The sequence below is a fragment of the Microdochium trichocladiopsis genome, assembly GCF_020744255.1.
Source record: "Microdochium trichocladiopsis strain MPI-CAGE-CH-0230 chromosome Unknown B0I36scaffold_2, whole genome shotgun sequence".
NCBI lineage: Eukaryota > Fungi > Ascomycota > Sordariomycetes > Xylariales > Microdochiaceae > Microdochium > Microdochium trichocladiopsis.
The window spans coordinates 3,326,158-3,344,930 of NW_025763545.1; the positions used below are offsets into that span (position 1 = coordinate 3,326,158).

Consider the following 18,773-nt stretch of genomic DNA (forward strand, 5'->3'; position numbering starts at 1 on the left):
GGGTCCCCCTGCTGCTGGGTTCGGGACGATGCAGAGGGCACCCCTGTGCGGGAGTAATGCAAAAGGAAGGCGCCTGTCGAGCCCCCCAGTCTGCCGGACAGGCTGCCGTGCGTCGGCTGCTCACGCCCGCGTATGGGGACGGCCTCTTTATCGCTGCACAGCGTTCTTTCTGCTGCTGTCGACCCGCTTGTGCGTGTGTGTGTGCGCGTATGCGTGAAGTGTGTCTGTCTCCCCTTGCAAGGCACTGGCTGTGATGTTCTGGGAATATCAGCCAGGCAGGAGTGATGGGGGAGAGAGGGAACAGCGGCGGGATAAACTCCTGGAAGAGATCTGCTCTTGGTACTTTGTTCGAGCGACAAAAAGGGGCCACAGCGGCGGCCGTTGGCGCACAGGAGGAACCTTGGGCCAGGGACCAGCTAGAAGCTCTCTAGCTTCGACGCCTCACGGCTTCTCTGTGCGCTGGGCAAGACAGCAACGCCGTTCGGACCAGGTGAGTTAGCGCACAACGTGGCAAATGCGCCGACTCACGAGTCCGTCGTCTCCTGGAGCCCGCGCCAGTTGAAGCAATCTGCGCAGCGTCGAGAGTACGCCAGCCAGGGGTGCTGCCTACCTGAAGGTACTCTCCTCTCGTCTGCCCCGTCAACTTGGGCAGAGCAGAGCAGGGCCTGGAGCGCGGCCAGAGCAATTTCGGACCAACCCTGGTCGGCATGGATGCGAGGTGGATGGCCTGATGCGACCTGGCGGCGGGTGTGGTCTCGTCACGACTGCTGAGGATCGCATGCGGCAAGATCAGGATGTGCCCAGCCGCCCGCATCGTGCAGTGGTCGATGCACCTCTGTGTTGCACCAAAAGTTCGTCTTTCCGCACCGTCTCGTGCGCTAGGCGCGCCCCTCAGGCTAACGGTTGTCCCTGAGATCGGCCTACCTAGGCGTAGTAGTCTTCTCGAACACGGCTCGCACAGCCGCGGCGGGGAAAAGGGGCTGTGCCACCACATGTCTGTCTCCCAGACAGCCGGGCTGGCCAGAGTTCGCAGTCTCAGGCTTGGGTTCCGGTGCAGTCGAGCTCGCGGTGAAGCCGTGTCCATACCGGAGAGGCCGCGACTGGGCATCATCGTCAGTTTGCAGATGCAGATGCTCATGCCGGAGGCAGCTACGGAGCAGGCCCACGCGCTCCAATGCGGCGGGTGACGGGGCCGGGCTTGTCGAGCTTGGGATACCCTGGCCTGGCCTTGCCTCGCCTGCTCAGTGGGGAGCTCGACAACAACCAGAACTCGGCGACCGAGACGAGCCTGGATTCTGCATGCTCGCCTCCACGACCCTTGCCCATGACACTGAACGATTCCTTTCTATGGCCACCTCCTGCCCGCAGCCAATCAACCCCTGCTCGACGCGAAACGCCTCCCCCCACCGGGCTAGGAGAACACTGGTCAACGGCCAGAGGGGGCTAACTCGGGACATCAGGAATCTCATGGTTCCCACCACCCGTCCCCAGACTGCCAGATGCAGGCAGAGCATGCCCGCCAGAAAGTATTACATGCAGCAGGACACGGCCACGAATGCGTCAGATGCCAGGACTGAGGGCAGCATAGCTCTACGATTCTGTTCCCAGACGCAAGGAGCCTTGCAGTCCGGTCAGCACCGTCATCGCAATGCGCCGTTGCGTCACTGATCTAGTAAGTCTGCCCCTCCGGCGCCCTTCCACCACATCACAGCCCCGCGCCTGGCCTGGGTGCTACCTCACTATCATCCGAGAAAGACGGGCTTATTCATGGTGGCGCAAAGTCAACAACTGTCCAGCGGCAGCGTCCGAACAGCCAAGCATGCATCAGAGTGCCCTGCCTGGGTGCCACCTGGTTAGACGCATCTGGTTCTCCTCGCGACATTCGCCACAACGGTCAATCTGAGACAGGTCACAAAACAAAGCAAACACCAACGGCGCGGCTTTGGTGTTGTTGGCATGCTTGGTGGCCAGCAGCTCCAGGGCTTGGACAGCCGTGCTGGTCGGCAACGGCGCTTCGCCGTCCTTCTCATTGTAGCCAGGTGCATGCGCGCACAGACGTGAAGATCCCTTGTCAATCCGTACGAATCCGACTCTGCCTGTCTAATCCAATTCCGGCGTCGAAACCCAGCCTTGCAATATGCTGAACAAGCCGGTTTTCACCTCTCAAGCATACCAAGAGGTCCCATATCCTGCCTGGAGCAACCACACTCCGTCTTAATCTTGGTTCCTGGGCCCGCTAGCGGGGGCCCGGCAGGATCGCAGCTGTGAAACAGTTTTGCCGATCTAGGGCTGCCAGAGGTAGAGTAAGCGGGCCTCGGCACATGGAGGACCAACCCTGACAGGGCGCAATCTAATTAATGAGTATTCCCCGAGCTGGGAGATCGGCGGTTCGTTGAGGTTGCTCGGCAGAGTCTTCTGTGCATGGCCCCTGTCTACAGTCTGCCTCTGAGAACTGGGAATGCCGGGACGGGGGCTGGCAGGCAGGCAGACAGGCAGGCTTATGCAGCAGCAGCAACAGCAATAGCAGCAGCAGCACTAATACCCTTACTGCTGCAGCATTGGTGACGGGAAAGGCTTTGCAACGGACCAACGCCATTCCTTGAATTGCGAGCATTATCATCATGCTCGACCTACGGGCATGGTGTTGCTTCTTCGATCATTGAAGGGGTCTACAAGGTGGAGGACCACAGGCATTACTCTGCCTCTACCTAGAGCAAGCCAAATCGTGCCTGCTCGCTTGGGGAAACAGAGCAACCCCCACCCAGATCAACTGGATGGAGACCACGACCTTCTCCAAAATCCACCCACCACGCGACGCTTGCCTTCTCTGTCCAATTCGTCCGAGCAGCATGCATGTATGATGTACCCAACTACGCTTTGACAGGTTCAACCCATGCATCTCGACTACACCTACTGCGTGAGCCAATAGTGTGCAAAATGCTGGGGGCGATGTACCGTTCCACGATGCACGCACAGACGGCGACGTGCATCGCATGCCATGTCATCTCATGGGTGCTTGATGCGGGGTCCATCACCACGCTCAAGGATCCCGTCGAACAGCTGCAAATATGCTGGCAAGTCGGCGACGAACATCGCATATCCCACAGTGGCCCGTTCGCAGACTACCCCCGTCGGTTATTTGAACAAGTCGTCCACGTCAAGAAGAGGCAAACATTGGCAGAGATTGCCAGCAGAGACTCTTACAAGCATCAGGAGAATCTTGTGTGATTTTGCGTGTCAGCACGACGGAGGCAAGCTTTACAAAGAACAACATCAACCCAGTACGTATACTCATCACCTATGGCTATGATATCATCGCATCCCACCAGCTTTATCTCCCTCTTCCAAGCAACCAGCATTCAGCGGTGCCACTGCAGAGATCAACGGAACCTGAGTCTTCTTGGCACCGGACTTCCCCTGAGCTAGCATTCCGACGACTCGTGATTGACACCAAGGGGATTCTTCCATTTGCTTACTTCCCATGCCCAAGCCCGGCTGATTACGACTGATGCCACGCGCATCTTGGCTCGTGCGCGTTTGAGCAATGAAGGAGACACGTCAACGCGCGTTCATTCTCAACTCCACATGTTCATGCCAGAGTGCGGAAAATAAAGCCCCTTCAGCCGCAGCCGTTACGGGCTTGTGCCCGCCTGGAACAACGGAGCTGGGAGCAGAGGTTTCAAGACGTAGCCAAAAGTGCCACTGCCGCAAGACAGCGTGCCCAGACAACCATGGTCCTGTAAGTTGACGCTCAACGTGGAGGGGAGGCCCAAGGGTACTGTTGAAGCCTTGAAGCGTTATGGAGCAGTCGAAAAGAGCAATCTCAGTGGAACGCCTCTGCATGCGGCGCAGCCTCGCCATTAGCCCACGGTGTGCGTGCGGAACTGATGCTCAAGAAGTTATCTGGCAGCAGACATGCAAGCCACAAGCCCCACGGCAGAGCCACATTGCGCGCCTGGCACGTTATTCCACGTGGAAGGACGAGTTTCTAGTCTCACACTCCCATTCCCTGAGGCGGGTGAAACCCATGTAAAGAATGGTCTCGGCTTTCAGGCGCCCCACGCCGGCCAGTCTGCACGTGGTTCTGAACCCATCTACAGTAGTTCGACTCCGTAAGTGTGCCCTCAATGACTGTGAGCTGAACCGCCACACTAGCGTTAGCTCTATCCCCAAAGTTCCAGCAGACCCCTGGCTTTGACTACAATTCGTTCGGAGCACACACGCGGGACAATCTACTAACACAGCGGTGCAGCACTAGCGCCGCCATGGCAGCTTCTACGGAGCAACGCCGCTCGTGGATCATCACTAGTCTCTCCTAGACTGACATTAGCATCGGCCCCGTATGCAGGCTCACCATCATGCCTGGTACGAGTCACGACCTTGCGGCGGCGACCACTCTGTGATTTCAGGCACCGGGGACGCCGTCATCAAAGACGCACCCACACTCATATCGTCTCTTGTGCTCGGTCAATGGGCCTAGCTTTTGCGTCCACTGTCCGCTAAACGCCCCTTTCAAATTGGAGCTCTTGCATAGTCCAAGAAGCAATCAGATTAGCCTGCTCTCTCGTGGTGCGGGACCGATGGGGCCAAATCTCGCGACGCTCATCACGCAAAACAATATCGTCACATGCTGTGAGGTGCTCTTTCCTGAGCAGCACAAGACAATGGTCCCCTACAAGTCTGCCAGAACACGAGCATTATCTGACGTGCGACGCTAGTGGCTGATGATGAAGGGACAATTAATTCATGTTGCCTCCCCGGTGGGCCTACTCGAGTCACGACCAAGTGAGAATTTATCTGGGACTTTCGGCCATCAGACGTCTCTTTCATGGGGCTCGATAGTCACAAGGCAGGCGATTGCCTGTCTCGTTAACACGGGCATTCAGTCCATGAATTTCGACGACAATTCAACACCTATGGCAGATGGGCGGCGGGCCACGACTCATTTAGTCCAGGTTCGCCCTGATGCCCGCAGGGATAAGGGTCCCTGCCATGGAGCAGATCCTATTGGCGAACCTTGGTGATCTCAGAAAAGTCCGCTCCGCAACAGCTAGCTCGGGGTGGTCGGGCTTCTCTGGTTGTCCGGAACAGACCAGATGTACCTGTGATGACACGAGTTGTCGCATGCGCACAACCTGCCATTCTTTGTGGGATTGATTGGACAACAAGCGCTGGCAGGAGGGAGTCGAGCGTCAGTGCCCAGCCGAATAGCTGCGCAAATGAACTATTGGCACTTGCGCAGTTGAAGGTTACCCGCTGAACTACCTGTCAGAAAGCGGGTGTCTGCTGCGAATGGGGGGACCGCAGCTCCAGCGTTGCCATCAGTTTTCACTCAAGTGACTGGTAGGTTGACTGCTTGCACGTCCGTTCTCTCAGAGCACCAGCAACGAACATTCATGGATTGCATCACCTCACTCCAAGAAGGACGCTGTTCACTGCCACAAGACGAACCCCGCCCTGAGCGTGAATCTCTTGGCTCCGATTCTTCTTCAACGGCAAGTTTCTCCCAGCGCACGCACCTCTGCAGATCCCTGCCTGCCCTGCTCTGCCCTGCGCCTGCAGATGCAGGTGTGTTAGGCAAGCGAACACTAATTACTCCAAGGTTCCTGCCAGGGGTCACTTATAACACAACGTCCCATGCCTATATCTTTCATTTTACACTCGCATATCCTTGATCCGGACCGGGACCCGGAGAAAAATGGCGGCTTGCGATCCATCGAAGGAGAACAAAGCCCTCACATGGCCTCTGGCGCCGCCGTCTCCGCCGTGCCCCGGAGGACCCCTGGAAAGTTCTCGTTCTCGTGAGCACGAGGCATGGTGTGCGTTACTGTGTGGACCAGTTTAGCAAGCGGGCATTTAGAAGATCGCGCCGCCAGTCAGCCGACTCCCTGAAGGACCGAGTCTGCAAGTCACATTTATCGCAATGGGCATGACGTCCAAACTGTCAAGGACTAGTCACCTCAGGCAGCTTAGACATGCCAACATACGCGCATGAGCTGCACAATAGATTTCCCCGCCCTGCGGATATCCAGAAGAGAACGAGTGCAGGGAAGCACTCTCCAAAGCAGTACCTGCAATACCTAGTTGGCGCGCTCCTTCGGAGTTGGCATCCCGCGTCAGGTACCTTGCACGAAAAGGTGCGGCATCTTCCGCTCCTTCACGCACCATAACTCGTCGTCACCGCTGCCTCGGGTCTTCGGGATCTCTTCGAGACAGGGTCGCAGCGAAGGCGACATACCTGTACACCGAGGCCGGGGTGGGGATCCTCTGGGTAGACATGTACAGTATCTGTGTACATTGGACCTGCGGGGGCCTGGTGATGACTACTCAATACCACCTGGCTGTTCTCGGTCAGGGTCTGGAACTGGGCTCCGTATGTTATCACGAGGAATGTGCAAGAGTGCCGCGGTGTTGTAAGACTAGGCAGAGGCATGACCGGTGTGCTTCGTGTTGATAGTAAAGGTATGACTCGTAAAGTCGGACATGGAGACGTGCCTGGGATCACGTGATGGATCGTGTTGCGATTTATGCACGCATCACGCCTGGAAACTGGCTTGAGGTTGGGTATCGGATGGGCATTTCGCTTTGAGGGGAGGGACGGAGAAGCAGAACAACCTCTCCTTGACCGACCAACGGACTAGTATGTTCAATATACGCGATATCCAGCACTTGCTGGTAAGGAAACAAGCGACGTGGATAAATGTTGCGGGGTTAAAACATGCTGTTGCCAGTGATGAAATACCGCAGAAAGAGTACACGGCGGATGAAGCTCCCTACAGCAAGAGTATTATGTATGTGCTAATTACCTAAGCAGATAGGAAATTTATGGACTCTTTTGAACAAGCCGTTGATATCTTCAGTGATCCCGGTCTGTATCTGGTGGAATATTTGCAATTCTCAGCATCTGATGGCTGATATCCATCATCCCTTGAATCAACACCTTTACGGACCAAAAGATCGGGCTGACCTGTGGTTTGCATTCAACCTCGGGGAGCAGCATTGTAGGTCCAAATTCCGGGACTGCATATTTGCACATCAGAGACGTTTGCTGTAGGCGCTCTTCTTGTGTTCTGATAGCGTGGGCTATCCCTCCCAAGGCGCATATGGTTTACTTGCCGTTGCATGGTGTACGTGCCTTTCCTGCCAACTGGGCCTGTGCGGTCATGAGACGGTCCAAAGTTTGTATGATCCCGGTGGAAGGCACATCACCTCAAGATCTACATATCCGACCACCAGTTTGGACCGGAGAACGCCTCATCTTGTGATTCGGTCCGAGAAGCAAGTCGAGGTTAGTGAATGCGATGAAAAAACAAAAACACGCACATGTCCGAGTTGTTGCTCTTCGTGTTTCTGGCAGATACGTTCCCTGGCAGGTAACACACGCATACTTTTACAAAATGTCTCAAGACTTGGCCTCTCCGATGGCGAGAGCAAGAGATTGAGTTGACATGTTGCCTGCATCCTGCACAAGCCACATTACCCATCTCTCTTTGAAATTCGTCGGAGAGGACGTTGTAGATGCCCCGCGATCTCCAACATCACGTACAGTCTTGCCGAATCTTTATGCTGCTCGTCCAAGAGGGAAGCGGTGTGGCAGGCAACAAGTCTGCAGAATGCAACGTCCAAGACCAGTCACATCGTATTTGGGACGACTCTCGTGCATATATAGACGCAAGTTGCTTGTTATGCGGGAGTTGCCACCACATATATACGTATTGGTGGATGCCAATCAATGACAGGTCATGCCTGGAAACAATCCCGTGGCCCCGACCCATCCCGCTCTGTCGTTGCTTTTTTCGGATTTTTTTTTCTCTCTTGTTCGTTCGATACGAGATTTGGAGCAACACTGAACATCTCCACAACGGGGACTTTTGACTTGTTCCTGGACGGCGGCAAAATTCTCGGGGCTGTCAGTCGGTGACACTTTCAAAGGGGTGGAAAAGCGCCGAAAGGACAGCACGCCAACCACAGAAGCAAAAGGAAAAGATGCTCACACACACACACGACGTGGTGTACCGCAAGCCAAAGCCCGCCGGCGGTGATGCCATCAAACCCGGCCCACAAGCACGACGAGAGGACTGGCTGGATAAGGCAGGAGGAGGAGGGAGGCGCACACCGCAAGTCATGAAATCACACTTCTTTCTGCCCAGTAAGTCAGTCCACCCGAGAGGAGGACTTTTCCCCCTCTGCCTGGATAGTCGTGGCCCAGCCAGCCCGCGCTGCAACATCACAATCTCCCTTTGGGAACTGACCAGTGGTAGTAACGTTAGAAGGGACCAGTGCTTGTTCATCGCAAGGCAAGAGTGGATTTTGAGGGGGGATGACAGCTTCAATGGCTCCGAGGTTGTGGAACTTTCTTCTTCTACTTCTTCTTCGCCGTCTTCTTGTTCTTGCCTGCCCCGTCACCTTTGACCCCCACGCAGTTATTGTCAGCAAACGCGGCAGTCAAGTCAGGCCCCCTCCAAGGACTTACGGAGTACTTTCGGGGCTGAAGCCGGCCCGGTCCCTCGTCATTCGATCTCTTGACGGACGGGTCTCCACGGAGGGCGGGCGGGCATCCTCGGGATAGACTCTGGCTGCTGCACAGCAAGGAGGAACATTAAACATCTGGGCCCCCAAACCCCCGTCCAACGCCGCCCCTCCCCGCAACCCGATTACTTGTCTACAACATAACTACCTAGGTAGGCAGGGGTCTGCTTACCATGGCCCAGACCTGGTCCCGGTCGGTCCCCGCCGGGCATTGTTTCAACAACAACAGAGAGTTCCACAGGGGAGAGGACACAGGTGACTGGCCAAAAACCCCCTGTTGGCACCGCCCGCCCGCCCGCCGTTGGGGGGCATCGGGCATCTGAGAGGGAGGAAGACAAGACAAGGTTGTGGCAGCAACGACAACCCTTCCCCCCCTCCCCCTCTCCCTTCCTTGCTCGCCGCGATTGGACCCCAGACCGTAGGTGGGAGGGACGAGGACCGAGGAGGAGAGGGGAGTGGAAGGGAGGGGGGGGATTGTTTCGGTCCCTGTCCTTTGTCACGAGTTGCGACCGTGTTCGCTGGGATGCCTTGGTCGGTGTTGGTCCCCGAATTATAGTCGCTGCGTGTTAATGACGGGCCTTGGTTATCGGAGAGTAACGCTCCCGGACGAGGGGCTGGCAGTTGGCTCAGGAATTGGGACGTCCGACAAATCAATAAAGTGCTGGAACAGACACAGCCAACCCGCCTTCATTGTATTGTCCGAGCACTATGTTTCCGTCATTACAGACTTGTGATGGAGAAAGCGATTTGCAAGTTTTGGGAGTCAGTTCAACCAATCCTTACTGGCGGGAGCAGCCGTGCGCCAGCCAGCCCGCCGCCATGTCTTGATTCGCGGGCGCTTCAGGTTCAACTACGACCTTGGGAAGGTAACCTCTTTTTTAAAGTTTGAGCCCTCAAACAGGACCCTGTGACCCAGCCCAACGGACCATTCCGTTGCCGAGACTTGCCAGGGCGGCTTGCTTGCATGAAGGAGAGGGCGGTTGCTTTGTGCGCACGGGAGTCGAGAGAGGCCGGGTCGTAAAGTCTGGAGGGGATATGTTGTAGCCTTTGTCAGGTGTCAATGAGTTGCTGCCACCCTGAGCGAGGATAGAACTGAGCATGACTACTCAGACATCAGCAAGACAGGGAATCGTAGTGTGGGAAGTGTACTTCTACGTTTCGAGATCCTCGAGGACGGCGAGAAGCACGATCTAAACCACACGCTGAAGTGAAGGGGTCACCGGGTACTTCGAGACCTCCTACGCGACCGTCTCCATGTAGTCTATGCGTTCTATGCGAGTGACGTACATTGGTCATGATTCGAGCGCCATGCGGCTGCGGTTCGACCAGTCAACAAGTGAGGAATGATTAAAACCCGTTGTGGACCAGTCTTAAAGGTGCTATCGTCCCGGCCGGTAGTTCTCAGGGTGCGCACCAGAGGCTATGAAGCATGAGTTATCGAATCGTCAGCATCAAGATTTCGGCTGTGTCGTCTGATCATGACACTGCTACAGAGGTGTTTCAGCAAGTAGGGCAGCATTTGAGCAGAAAGATCATGGTATCATGGATTCGTCCATCTATGGTTGATCTATCACCCCCATCCGCAGTTCCAACAAGGTATTTTCTCCATGCTCCGAGACATATACATCCATTCCCATGTTCCGTTAGCTCGTCACTTAGTCCTCATCCCAGTTAGGGTTGGGTCCCGGGGGCTTGGGGCCACCAGCTTGTCTCGCGACAATGATTTGGTCGACTGACAATACTGTTCTGGCAGCCTCGGTCGCGAGCTTGATGGCCCACGACTTGGCGATCATGAGGTCGAGGATACCTTCATCCTTGGCGTCCAAAGTACCTGTGCCGTCATCGTTCTGCATGCACTGAATTAGCTATAAGCCCCCCAAAATGGTCTTATCAACATCAATACTGACCTCGATATCGACACCTGTTGCCCAGTCGTCTTTCTTGTGGTGTGCTGTGTATAGCCTGCTGAGAACCTCTGTGGCGTCTAGGCCGGCGCTCTCGGCAATGGTCCTGGGCACGACCTCGAAAGCCTCTCCGAACTTGCGGATTGAGTACTGAGGGAGACCAGAGGTTTTGTCGGCGAAAGCCTGTATCCGCTCGACCAGCTGAAGCTCTGTCGCACCAGCGCCTGGCACGAGACGAGGGTCGCGAGTGATAGCCTTGACGGCATTCACACCGTCGTCAATCGCCCGCTCGACATCGTCGAGATGGTTCTGAGTAGCACCTCTAAGAACAAGGGTCGCTGTCCGGGTGACCTCGTCCTCTTGACGGAATACAGTCACACGATCGCCACCAATCTCGAGAGTCTCGACAATGTCGATGGAGCCCATCTCGTCGGGCATGGGGGCGCCCAGCCTGGCCAGAGGTGTCGCGCCAACCACGCGGCATACTCTCCTGAGCTCAAACTTGCTGAGAATCTTGATGACAAGAATGTCGTAGCGGTTGAGGTAATGAAGAGCGAGCTCGCCCACTGTCGAGCCAGCCACAACTACTCTGATACCCGAATCGTGCAACTCCTTGATCGAAGTCTCGAGCTGAGCCTCCTCGCCCTTGCTGAAGTCCATCATCTCCTTGGCATTGTGTAGTAGCACCGTACCCTTGGTCTCAGTCTGGCCCATGTCGATGGCGCAGGAGTAGACACCGACCTTGGCGTTCTTGGCCTTCTTGATGGAACCGGCAGGCTCCTTGGGGAATACCATGCCCTTGACGACCTTGCTCTGTTCCAGGCTTCCGCCCATGATCTTGACCACGCGAATGTTGTCGACGTTGAAGTTGACAGGGTTCTTGGGAAGGACAGCAAGTACCGCCTCGGAGACGAGTTGGGCAAGGACGTCCTCGTTACCGTTCTGCTTGCTCGCGACGACGGTCCGGATAGCCTTGCTGAGCTCGTCCTGGTTCCTGATATCCTCAACCTTGTCCACCACCAGTTCCTCGAGCGCCTCAAGCGCGAAAGCCTGGGCACGCTCATAACCCTGGACAATATCGGCGCTCTTGAGGCCCATGCGAAGGAGCTCCTCGGCCTTGCGGAGGAGCTCTCCGGCGAGGATGATGACGAAGTTGGTGGCATCGCCCATCTCGGCCTCTTGCTGCTGACTAGCCATGACGAGAAGCTTAGCGGCAGGGTGGACGACGTCGAGCTCTTTGAGGATCGTGGCGGCATCCGAGGTGAGGATCATCTTCTGGAGGTGGTTGATGACAATCTTGTTGCGGCCATATGGACCGAGCGAGGTCTGGACGGTCGAAGCAATGGCGCGGCAGGCATCGATATTCCGCAGGACGGCGCCATCTTCGGAGTCGTAGCTGTGCGAGGAATGACAGGTTAGAAACGGATCCTATTTAGAAAGCCGAGTGCTCGGCATCATGCGGGAACCTAAAGACGCCTCTGAGAGACGTGGAGAGCCGGGATTCTGTGCTCCTTTGCCTGCCTGACCGTCCAGCGAGTGCCGGTCACGTTTGTTCGGCTCGTGACCGCAATCCTAGGGGCGTGTGTGGTTGCGAGGGGCGGTGATGGCGGGGTGGGTGGTGGACATACCTGTTGTAGCCGCCCTTGAAAAGGCCGGCATTGGGGGCGCCGGGGACGTTGAGAGACATGATGACGGGACCTCGGGTGGCTTGGAGAGCAGATGGCGAGGCGTGATCGTGTCGTGGGAAGAGATGGCGTCGTGCTGGCCGCTCTTTGAAATCAGGGACCCGTCTCGCAGCGGGAGCTCTCGTGTGTGGGAAAAAAGTTGAGCTGTGATAGGGGGGCAGTACGTACCGCCCGGGTGCCCCTCTCCCGCACTCCAGGCACCGGGGCTGGTCCACTGGCAGCCTTGCAGCAGTGGCAGCCGTATGCCCAATTAGAGCCCTCTGGGCGTGAAGTAGCTCGAGGTACTTGCGCTGGCAGGGCCACGCCTACCCAGCCTCAGGTACCGAGTACCTTGCCTGCCCGTCCAAGCCTATCGGCGATAGCGGACAGGCACTGGCGCGCGCGCAAGGCTCGCAACGCTGCCGGGACGTGTTGCGAGGGCAAGGACGCCGTGCTGGCGATGGATGCCAGTGCAGCAACGCCAAAAGCCAGCTCGCCCGGGTGCCTGGGTCAACCCTTCCGCTCTGCCTGATCCCATCCATCACTGACTGCATGGGCCCATTGCCCTCCATCATCGACTCGGCACCACCACTTTCTCTCCCTGCTCACCCTCCATCCGAGTGAGCACTCTCTCTGCCCTCCAGCATCGCCAGTGCCAGCGCCAGCGCCCGTGTCATCGTCAACTTCGGCACCTTCTCGTGGATCCCTGCCCGAGCTGCGACAGCACCAGCAACCACCGCGCGTCATTTGACCTTCGCCATTGTCTCGTTCCCTTCTGCGCACCGTTTGCGCATCGCCACAACAATGGCGCCTCAGAGTGGTAAGCCTCCCAATCACGACACCACCACTGGTGCACTCAATTTCTCTTTGGCTACGGTGCTCCGCCTTGCTCCCAAGACGCAAGGCGTCGTCGTCGCCATCAAGCATCACGCCATTGGACACCCACCACTCCGTTCCGTGCTTCACTTGTTGTGTTCTCGTTGCTAATCACGCTCCGCGGATCGCAGCTCACCCCCCTGCGCTGCCACCAACCGTCGAAGAGGCCTACCGGCGAAAATGCATCCAGCTCAAGGAGCGCTCGAAAGAGATTGAGGACGAGAACGACGCGTATAGACTGCGCCTTGCCAGATTAAAGCGCCAGATCCAGAAGTGCCGGCTCGAGCGTGCATTCCTCTTGGAGCAGATCGCCAAGCGCACCAGTACCAATGTTGAGGATTCAGATGGCAGCCCTAGCCCGCCACCAACAGTACGTCATCCCAACCGGCATAGTCATTTCCTCAAAGTCCTGATAGCTGACTCCCCCTACAGCCGGACAGCAAGCCCCTGCGGATGAAGCGTGGCCACGGCCAGGGAGGACGCAAGTCCTCCATGGGCCCAGACAGTGTCAGCGCGACGTTCATCAGCCAAAACCTTGGCGGGCTCTCGCCAAGCTCGGATGCCTACTCCCACTCGCAGCTGGACCCGCCCGTCGAGAAGGTGCGTGGTCGCAGAGCCAATGGCCGCAGAGTCAAGATGCCCAAGCGACCCAGTAACGCTTTCGAGATCTACTGCAACGACATGCGCCCAACCCTGCGCGAGCAAAACAAGGAGAAGATCGAGTCTGGCGAATTCCGCGTCGAGGAGGCGCTAGCGCGTGGCTGGAAGGAGCTGTCTGACGAGGCCAAGGAAGAGTTCCAGGCTCGCTTCGAGCACGACCTTGCATCGTGGAAGGAGGAGCGCGACGCCCTGAAGCGCAGCCGCATCACCAGCCGGGGCCGCGGATCCCGCGCCGTGTCGCGCCAGCGGTCCAGCCGCTTCGAGGAGATCGAGCCCGAGGAGGACGAGGACCAAGACCAGGATGTCGAGATGGCGGAGGCCGACGACACCATGCCCGTGGGCGTGGACGCTGACCAGTACGAGACTGAAGTCGAGGACGACAACGGCGCAGGCGAGGACTAGAATCTCCACACCGAGAACCTGTCGTACTGGCGCGCTTTCCGTCAACAGGTGGGAGTGGCGTCTAGTCACTCAATGGGCTAGGTTGCGTCATGTCGCACGTCGCTGGTCACGCCCTTCCATCTAGGTTTTTCCTGTTTTGTACTCAAAATCGTAGCACTCTCACCTGGGAGAGCAGACAGAAGCTCTGGAGGAAAGAAGGGATAAAGAATGGCGTTCCGGGCGTTTTTCTCAGACTATAATTTACCAGCACGCAATAATTCTTTCGTCGTGAGATAGATCCTGGGGTTCCCTAGTGCTACTTGTCGTCTAGTTGTGCTGACGCACGAATGATTGTGCATGTCCGTCTGTGCATGGAGTATCTCGTGTGCATATTGAAATGGCAAGACAAACGGTTGTGCTGCGACACTTGTTCAACGTTGGTGGTATACTACAGTTATGTAACGTAATCCACGGGTAAGCGGGTCACACGGGTGAACGGGTCACCTTCCAGTAACTCGTACGACAATATATAAGACAATTTAACCACAACGCCTTAAATCAATTCAAACTATTCAGAATCCTCTTCTTCAGAGGCAGATACAACTTTCTGACACGTACGAGCATTATGACCGGGCTCGCCGCAGACGCCACATCGTCGCGCGCGCGTTTCGGGCCTCCTCGTACGACCACTATTCTGACTCGTTTCCGCTATTAACTGCTGCGTCGCATCGATTTGAGCCTTCAAATCCTTTGCCTGATCAATCGTGAGGGACCCTCCTTTCTGTAGCTGCTTTCTTTTCGTACGACGACGGCGGCTGAGGCGGTCATTTGCATCTCGAAGTTCGGCGAGCTCTTGGCGCATAAGGTCCTGCTCGTGTACCATCATTATAACTCCTTTTCTCAGCTGCCGTAGGCTCTCAACAATGGACGACGGTGAGCTATTCTGGTGTCGTACGATGCGATTTTCAATATACTTCGTCTGCGATTCGGTCTCAATTAGGTTGTTCGGCGTCTTTGAAACCCATGGGGGTGGTAGTCCAGCAGAGGAACCTGGTGGTGTCGGCGTATGAAACTTCATATCTAGCTGCGAAATCACATAATTCGGGTCGTACGGTACTAGGCCTGTCGCTCTGAAGCCTGCCTGGATGTTTGATTTGGTCATTGCAGCGTCGTACGCCTTATAAAAGGCTGGGAGGAAGTCCTCCTTTGAAACGTGGGTTACGTGCGCCCGCATTAGACCTTCGATTTCTTTACCGTACGCCCGTTTCAGAGGTCCAAAACACCCAACATCGAGAGGCTGGAGCTTATACGACGAATGAGCAGGCATACAGAGCGTGACAATATTCTGTTCCTTGCAGTAGAGCTCGAAATCGACGGAATGGTGGCTCTCGTGGCCGTCGAGGATAAGGAGGCGGTGGGTACCCTTCGTACGACTCTTTGTATGGAAATCAAAGTGTTTTACCCATTCTAGGCCTCTCTCGTTCGTCGTCCAACCGTTTTCTGAAAGCGCGATTACCCAGTCGGCCGGTAGAGGGCTATTCGCGGTCCAGGAGTCGAGGTGGACCTTCCCGGCGAAGATAATGTATGGCGGGATTGAATAGCCGTACGACGCGATACCCTGGATTACTGTAACCCATTCCTGATTGCCTTGTTGTACGGCTCTTGGCCTCCCGCGTCGATCGGAGGTCGTAACGACAGTTTCGGCGGAGATCTTGCCCATCGCGAAGCCCGTTTCGTCGAAGTTATAGATATCGTCATCGTGGATCCCGTATTTCGCGATTATGTTTCGTACGAGCTCAAACCACGCGCGATACGCGTCCGGATCCTCGCAAAGGACCCTCTGGTAATCGATTCTTCGATTAAAACGCGTACGGAGCTCAGGTCGTCGTCGTACGAAGGTTGAGGCCCAGTTCGTTCCAACGCGTGGCGCGTCGCGTACGCGGAGGAGTCGATCCGCCATTTCTCGAACACCACTTAACCGCGGTGGAAACGAACGCGAATCTAGGTCGAGTACGTATCGTACGATACTCTCCTCTTCGTATGAGGTTAATTTCTGGCAGGGTGGTCGGGTGTCGTGTTTCGCAGCTCGGCCGTGGTATCGTTGCTGGAGTGTCGTACGAGATACATTATAGATCTGCGCAGCCTTTCGTACGCTTAATTTTGGGTCGGATTGGAGCGCATTTAACGCTAGAACCAAATCACTTTCAATTGATTGTCGTCCCATGATTGGAGGTGGAGAAAAAGGAGAAGGAAGTGAACCTCAATTAAATTGCAGTAAAGTGACCCGTTCACCCGTGTGACCCGCTCACCCGTGGATTACGTTATATACACAAGCCTTATGTACATAAAATGTACCTATGATTTTGGCGACGCGGCAACAACGCCACACGCAAGCAGGTCTGTCGTTCGAAGATTGACGACCAATGGTATCCGCGAGCTATTTTACCCAAAAGACTTGATGCGGTGCAGAACGCAGGTGGTACAGAGAAGAAAACGAGTTAAGTTGTGCCCCCCGCAAACTCCGACCCAGGACCTGGAAAAATAGAAAGACTGCTGTTGCTGTTGATGATGGAGGGAGCGCCCGATGATGGAAGCGAAAGAAACAGGGTAGAGTGTACTATTTGCATGCGGAAGAGCACAATGAGATAAAAGTTCACAACAGGGGCGGCTCAGTCTACTCCAGCGTACAGGTCGACGACAATGTTGATTGCCGCAACGAGGATTTCGGCAGCAATGAGGATAATGACTGCCATCTTGGGATCAGCACGAGACAGGACACATTTAGACGAGACATTTACTTACCAATCCATTCCAGCATTTCGCCGTGGCCATGGCTCAGCTGGTCCTTCAACACGGCTAGCAGATCCGCAATGACATCCAGCCGCTCTGTGAGGAGACCAACCCTTTGGTCCATCTCCAGATAGCTACGGACGGCCTGATACACCGGCTCTAGATGCGGCTCGACCCAGAAGAGCTCGGGGGTGTCGAGCACACTTCCGTTGAGGTGGATGTTGATGCGGAGGATGAAGAGCTCTCCGATCTGCATGTTGATTTCCTTACGACTGAGGGCAATCTTGCCCGTCATGGCGATCTGGGTGGGGATGTCTTTGCACTCGTCGACTGTGCTCGCTATCATTTCCTCGAACAGGCTTGTCTTGACACTCTGAGCCAGTGCGTGCGAGATGGCGAGCTTGGTCATGTAGTTGCCCTTGTCACGCAATGTGATGAAGTCGTTGTATATCCGGGGCTGGTACTCTCGGGTGTAGTAAAAGTTGAAGCACTCGGTTTCCACGTCGGCCGACTCGAGCTTGTCCAACTCAAACTTTGCAATGTCTTTCAAGAATCGTTGTTCATGTGCTAGTGTCATGCCCCAAATCACAACCACGCCGTAGTCAAAGATGAAGACCTCAGGCGTGTGTACCTGGGTGTCAAAATCTGGGTCTTGCCGTCTACGGCTGTTATGATCTCCCTCCACGGCATCTTCGTGGTCAGGATACGCCAGATCGTTGTTGACATCCCGTCCATTGCCGTAGGTTGGAGATCGATCCATCGCGGATGTTGACACGTCGAGAGAGTCTTGCTCCTGTTGTTTATGCTCTTCTCGCAAGTCAATGAGGTCGTTCTCTCGCCGTTGCAGCTCAGAGGCCTCCTCGAACTGGCCTGTGGAATGACGCCGCTCCTGACTGTGCTGTGCCGAATGATCCATGGCGTGATACGAATTCTCCTGCCTCTGCGCGTTCTTGCCACCGTTGTAGTTATATGGCGAATAAATGCACTCATCGATAAGTTTCGGATTTGCGCCCCGCGCTTTGCTCTTGCCCTTGAGGAAGCGCATCAAGTCCTCAATCTTGTACTTGTTGGCCGTGCAATATGCTGTGACTCGTGGTAGCCTATCTCGATCTGCTTTTCCCAGTCTTGCAGCATCGCGACGCGCAGTAGGGTCCTTGATCCGGGTAAACTGCGAGTAGACGTCACGGCCGCTTTCCTCATCGAATTCTCCGTCCTCATCTGGCGCTGGCAAGAGCTTGAGCTTTTGGGCCGTCTTGGAACTGCGCTGTGGTCCAATCTTTGGAAGGGGCCCAATCGACGGGGGAAGTGAAGTGAAGCCGGCTGCGCCACCATGGCTGTTCCGTCTCCGCAGGCGACTATTGAGAGCTGAGAGCATGGGCGGCGTGCCGGACGTGGAGGAGGTAGCAGCAGCACCAGTGATGGGCACGCCAGGGGTCGATCGGGACCGATTGAGGATGAGCTCTCGTGGATTCGGTGTCGGCGATGAGCTGAGCGAGGCTGGCGCTGGACTTATGGTTCGGCTAACGGGATTGGCATTGAAGGTGACAGTACGCGGCGGTTTGGGACGAGCGGTGTCCTGACGCAGCAGCGGCGCCCGCTCGCTGGTTTGCGTTGAACTCATGATTGATTCGATTGACTGCTGGTCGAGTGCGAAGACGACAGTGATGGCTGCTGGGTGGGCTTCAGGAGCATTCCGCGATAAGAGTTGAGCGCCGTGTTCAGTGGTGGTTGGTAGCACTAGTGTGGCCAGCCGGGCCGATGCTCTAACTGTGCTCTGGGATGGTCGCCGCTGCGAGATCTTCAGAATTGTCGGACTACGAGACTGCCCATAACCTGACGCGAACAACGGCGGTTGCGATGCGGTGGAGGTTGTGAGGGGCGTCTGGAGAGGTCCCCAAGTCGTCAGGCAAGTCGGTGGGCTGGGAGGCTGCGGTTGTTGTGATGCCAGGATCACGTTTTGCAGATGGTG

General features: G+C 56.0%; 6 protein-coding genes across 6 annotated transcripts; 3 read left to right on the forward strand and 3 right to left on the reverse strand.

Moving 5' to 3' along the window:
* Nucleotides 1-992: 992 nt before the first annotated feature.
* B0I36DRAFT_428595 (uncharacterized protein) lies at nucleotides 993-2,120 on the forward strand (the record flags this gene model as incomplete). The annotated part of the gene is made up of 3 exons (XM_046162462.1): nucleotides 993-1,112; nucleotides 1,589-1,672; nucleotides 1,782-2,120. Coding segments are annotated over 3 exons (543 nt in total), but the record flags the coding sequence as incomplete, so codon positions are not given.
* Nucleotides 2,121-7,595: 5,475 nt separating this feature from the next.
* Nucleotides 7,596-8,581, reverse strand: B0I36DRAFT_75387 (uncharacterized protein). The gene is made up of 3 exons (XM_046163319.1): nucleotides 8,474-8,581; nucleotides 7,995-8,406; nucleotides 7,596-7,900 (listed from the first exon to the last, which is right to left on the reverse strand). The coding sequence occupies exons 2-3, from the start codon at nucleotides 8,289-8,291 to the stop codon at nucleotides 7,730-7,732; spliced, it is 468 nt and encodes a 155-aa protein (XP_046017220.1). The 5' UTR covers nucleotides 8,292-8,406; nucleotides 8,474-8,581; the 3' UTR covers nucleotides 7,596-7,729.
* On the forward strand, nucleotides 8,043-8,623 carry B0I36DRAFT_75429 (uncharacterized protein). The gene is made up of 2 exons (XM_046163321.1): nucleotides 8,043-8,149; nucleotides 8,262-8,623. The coding sequence occupies exon 2, from the start codon at nucleotides 8,321-8,323 to the stop codon at nucleotides 8,567-8,569; it is 249 nt and encodes an 82-aa protein (XP_046017221.1). The 5' UTR covers nucleotides 8,043-8,149; nucleotides 8,262-8,320; the 3' UTR covers nucleotides 8,570-8,623.
* A 1,299-nt stretch (nucleotides 8,624-9,922) lies between these two features.
* On the reverse strand, nucleotides 9,923-12,248 carry B0I36DRAFT_315514 (chaperonin Cpn60/TCP-1 family). Its single transcript, XM_046152888.1, has 3 exons — nucleotides 12,062-12,248; nucleotides 10,437-11,829; nucleotides 9,923-10,376 (listed from the first exon to the last, which is right to left on the reverse strand). Exons 1-3 carry the CDS (start codon nucleotides 12,118-12,120, stop codon nucleotides 10,185-10,187), a joined length of 1,644 nt encoding a protein of 547 aa, XP_046017222.1. The 5' UTR covers nucleotides 12,121-12,248; the 3' UTR covers nucleotides 9,923-10,184.
* An 861-nt stretch (nucleotides 12,249-13,109) lies between these two features.
* On the forward strand, nucleotides 13,110-13,819 carry B0I36DRAFT_215098 (uncharacterized protein; the record flags this gene model as incomplete). Its single annotated transcript, XM_046148955.1, has 2 exons — nucleotides 13,110-13,343; nucleotides 13,406-13,819. Coding segments are annotated over 2 exons (648 nt in total), but the record flags the coding sequence as incomplete, so codon positions are not given.
* Nucleotides 13,820-16,683: 2,864 nt separating this feature from the next.
* B0I36DRAFT_237921 (uncharacterized protein) lies at nucleotides 16,684-18,425 on the reverse strand (the record flags this gene model as incomplete). Its single annotated transcript, XM_046149565.1, has 2 exons — nucleotides 16,684-16,760; nucleotides 16,817-18,425. 2 exons carry the CDS (start codon nucleotides 18,423-18,425, stop codon nucleotides 16,684-16,686), a joined length of 1,686 nt encoding a protein of 561 aa, XP_046017224.1.
* Between the last annotated feature and the right edge of the window lie 348 nt (nucleotides 18,426-18,773).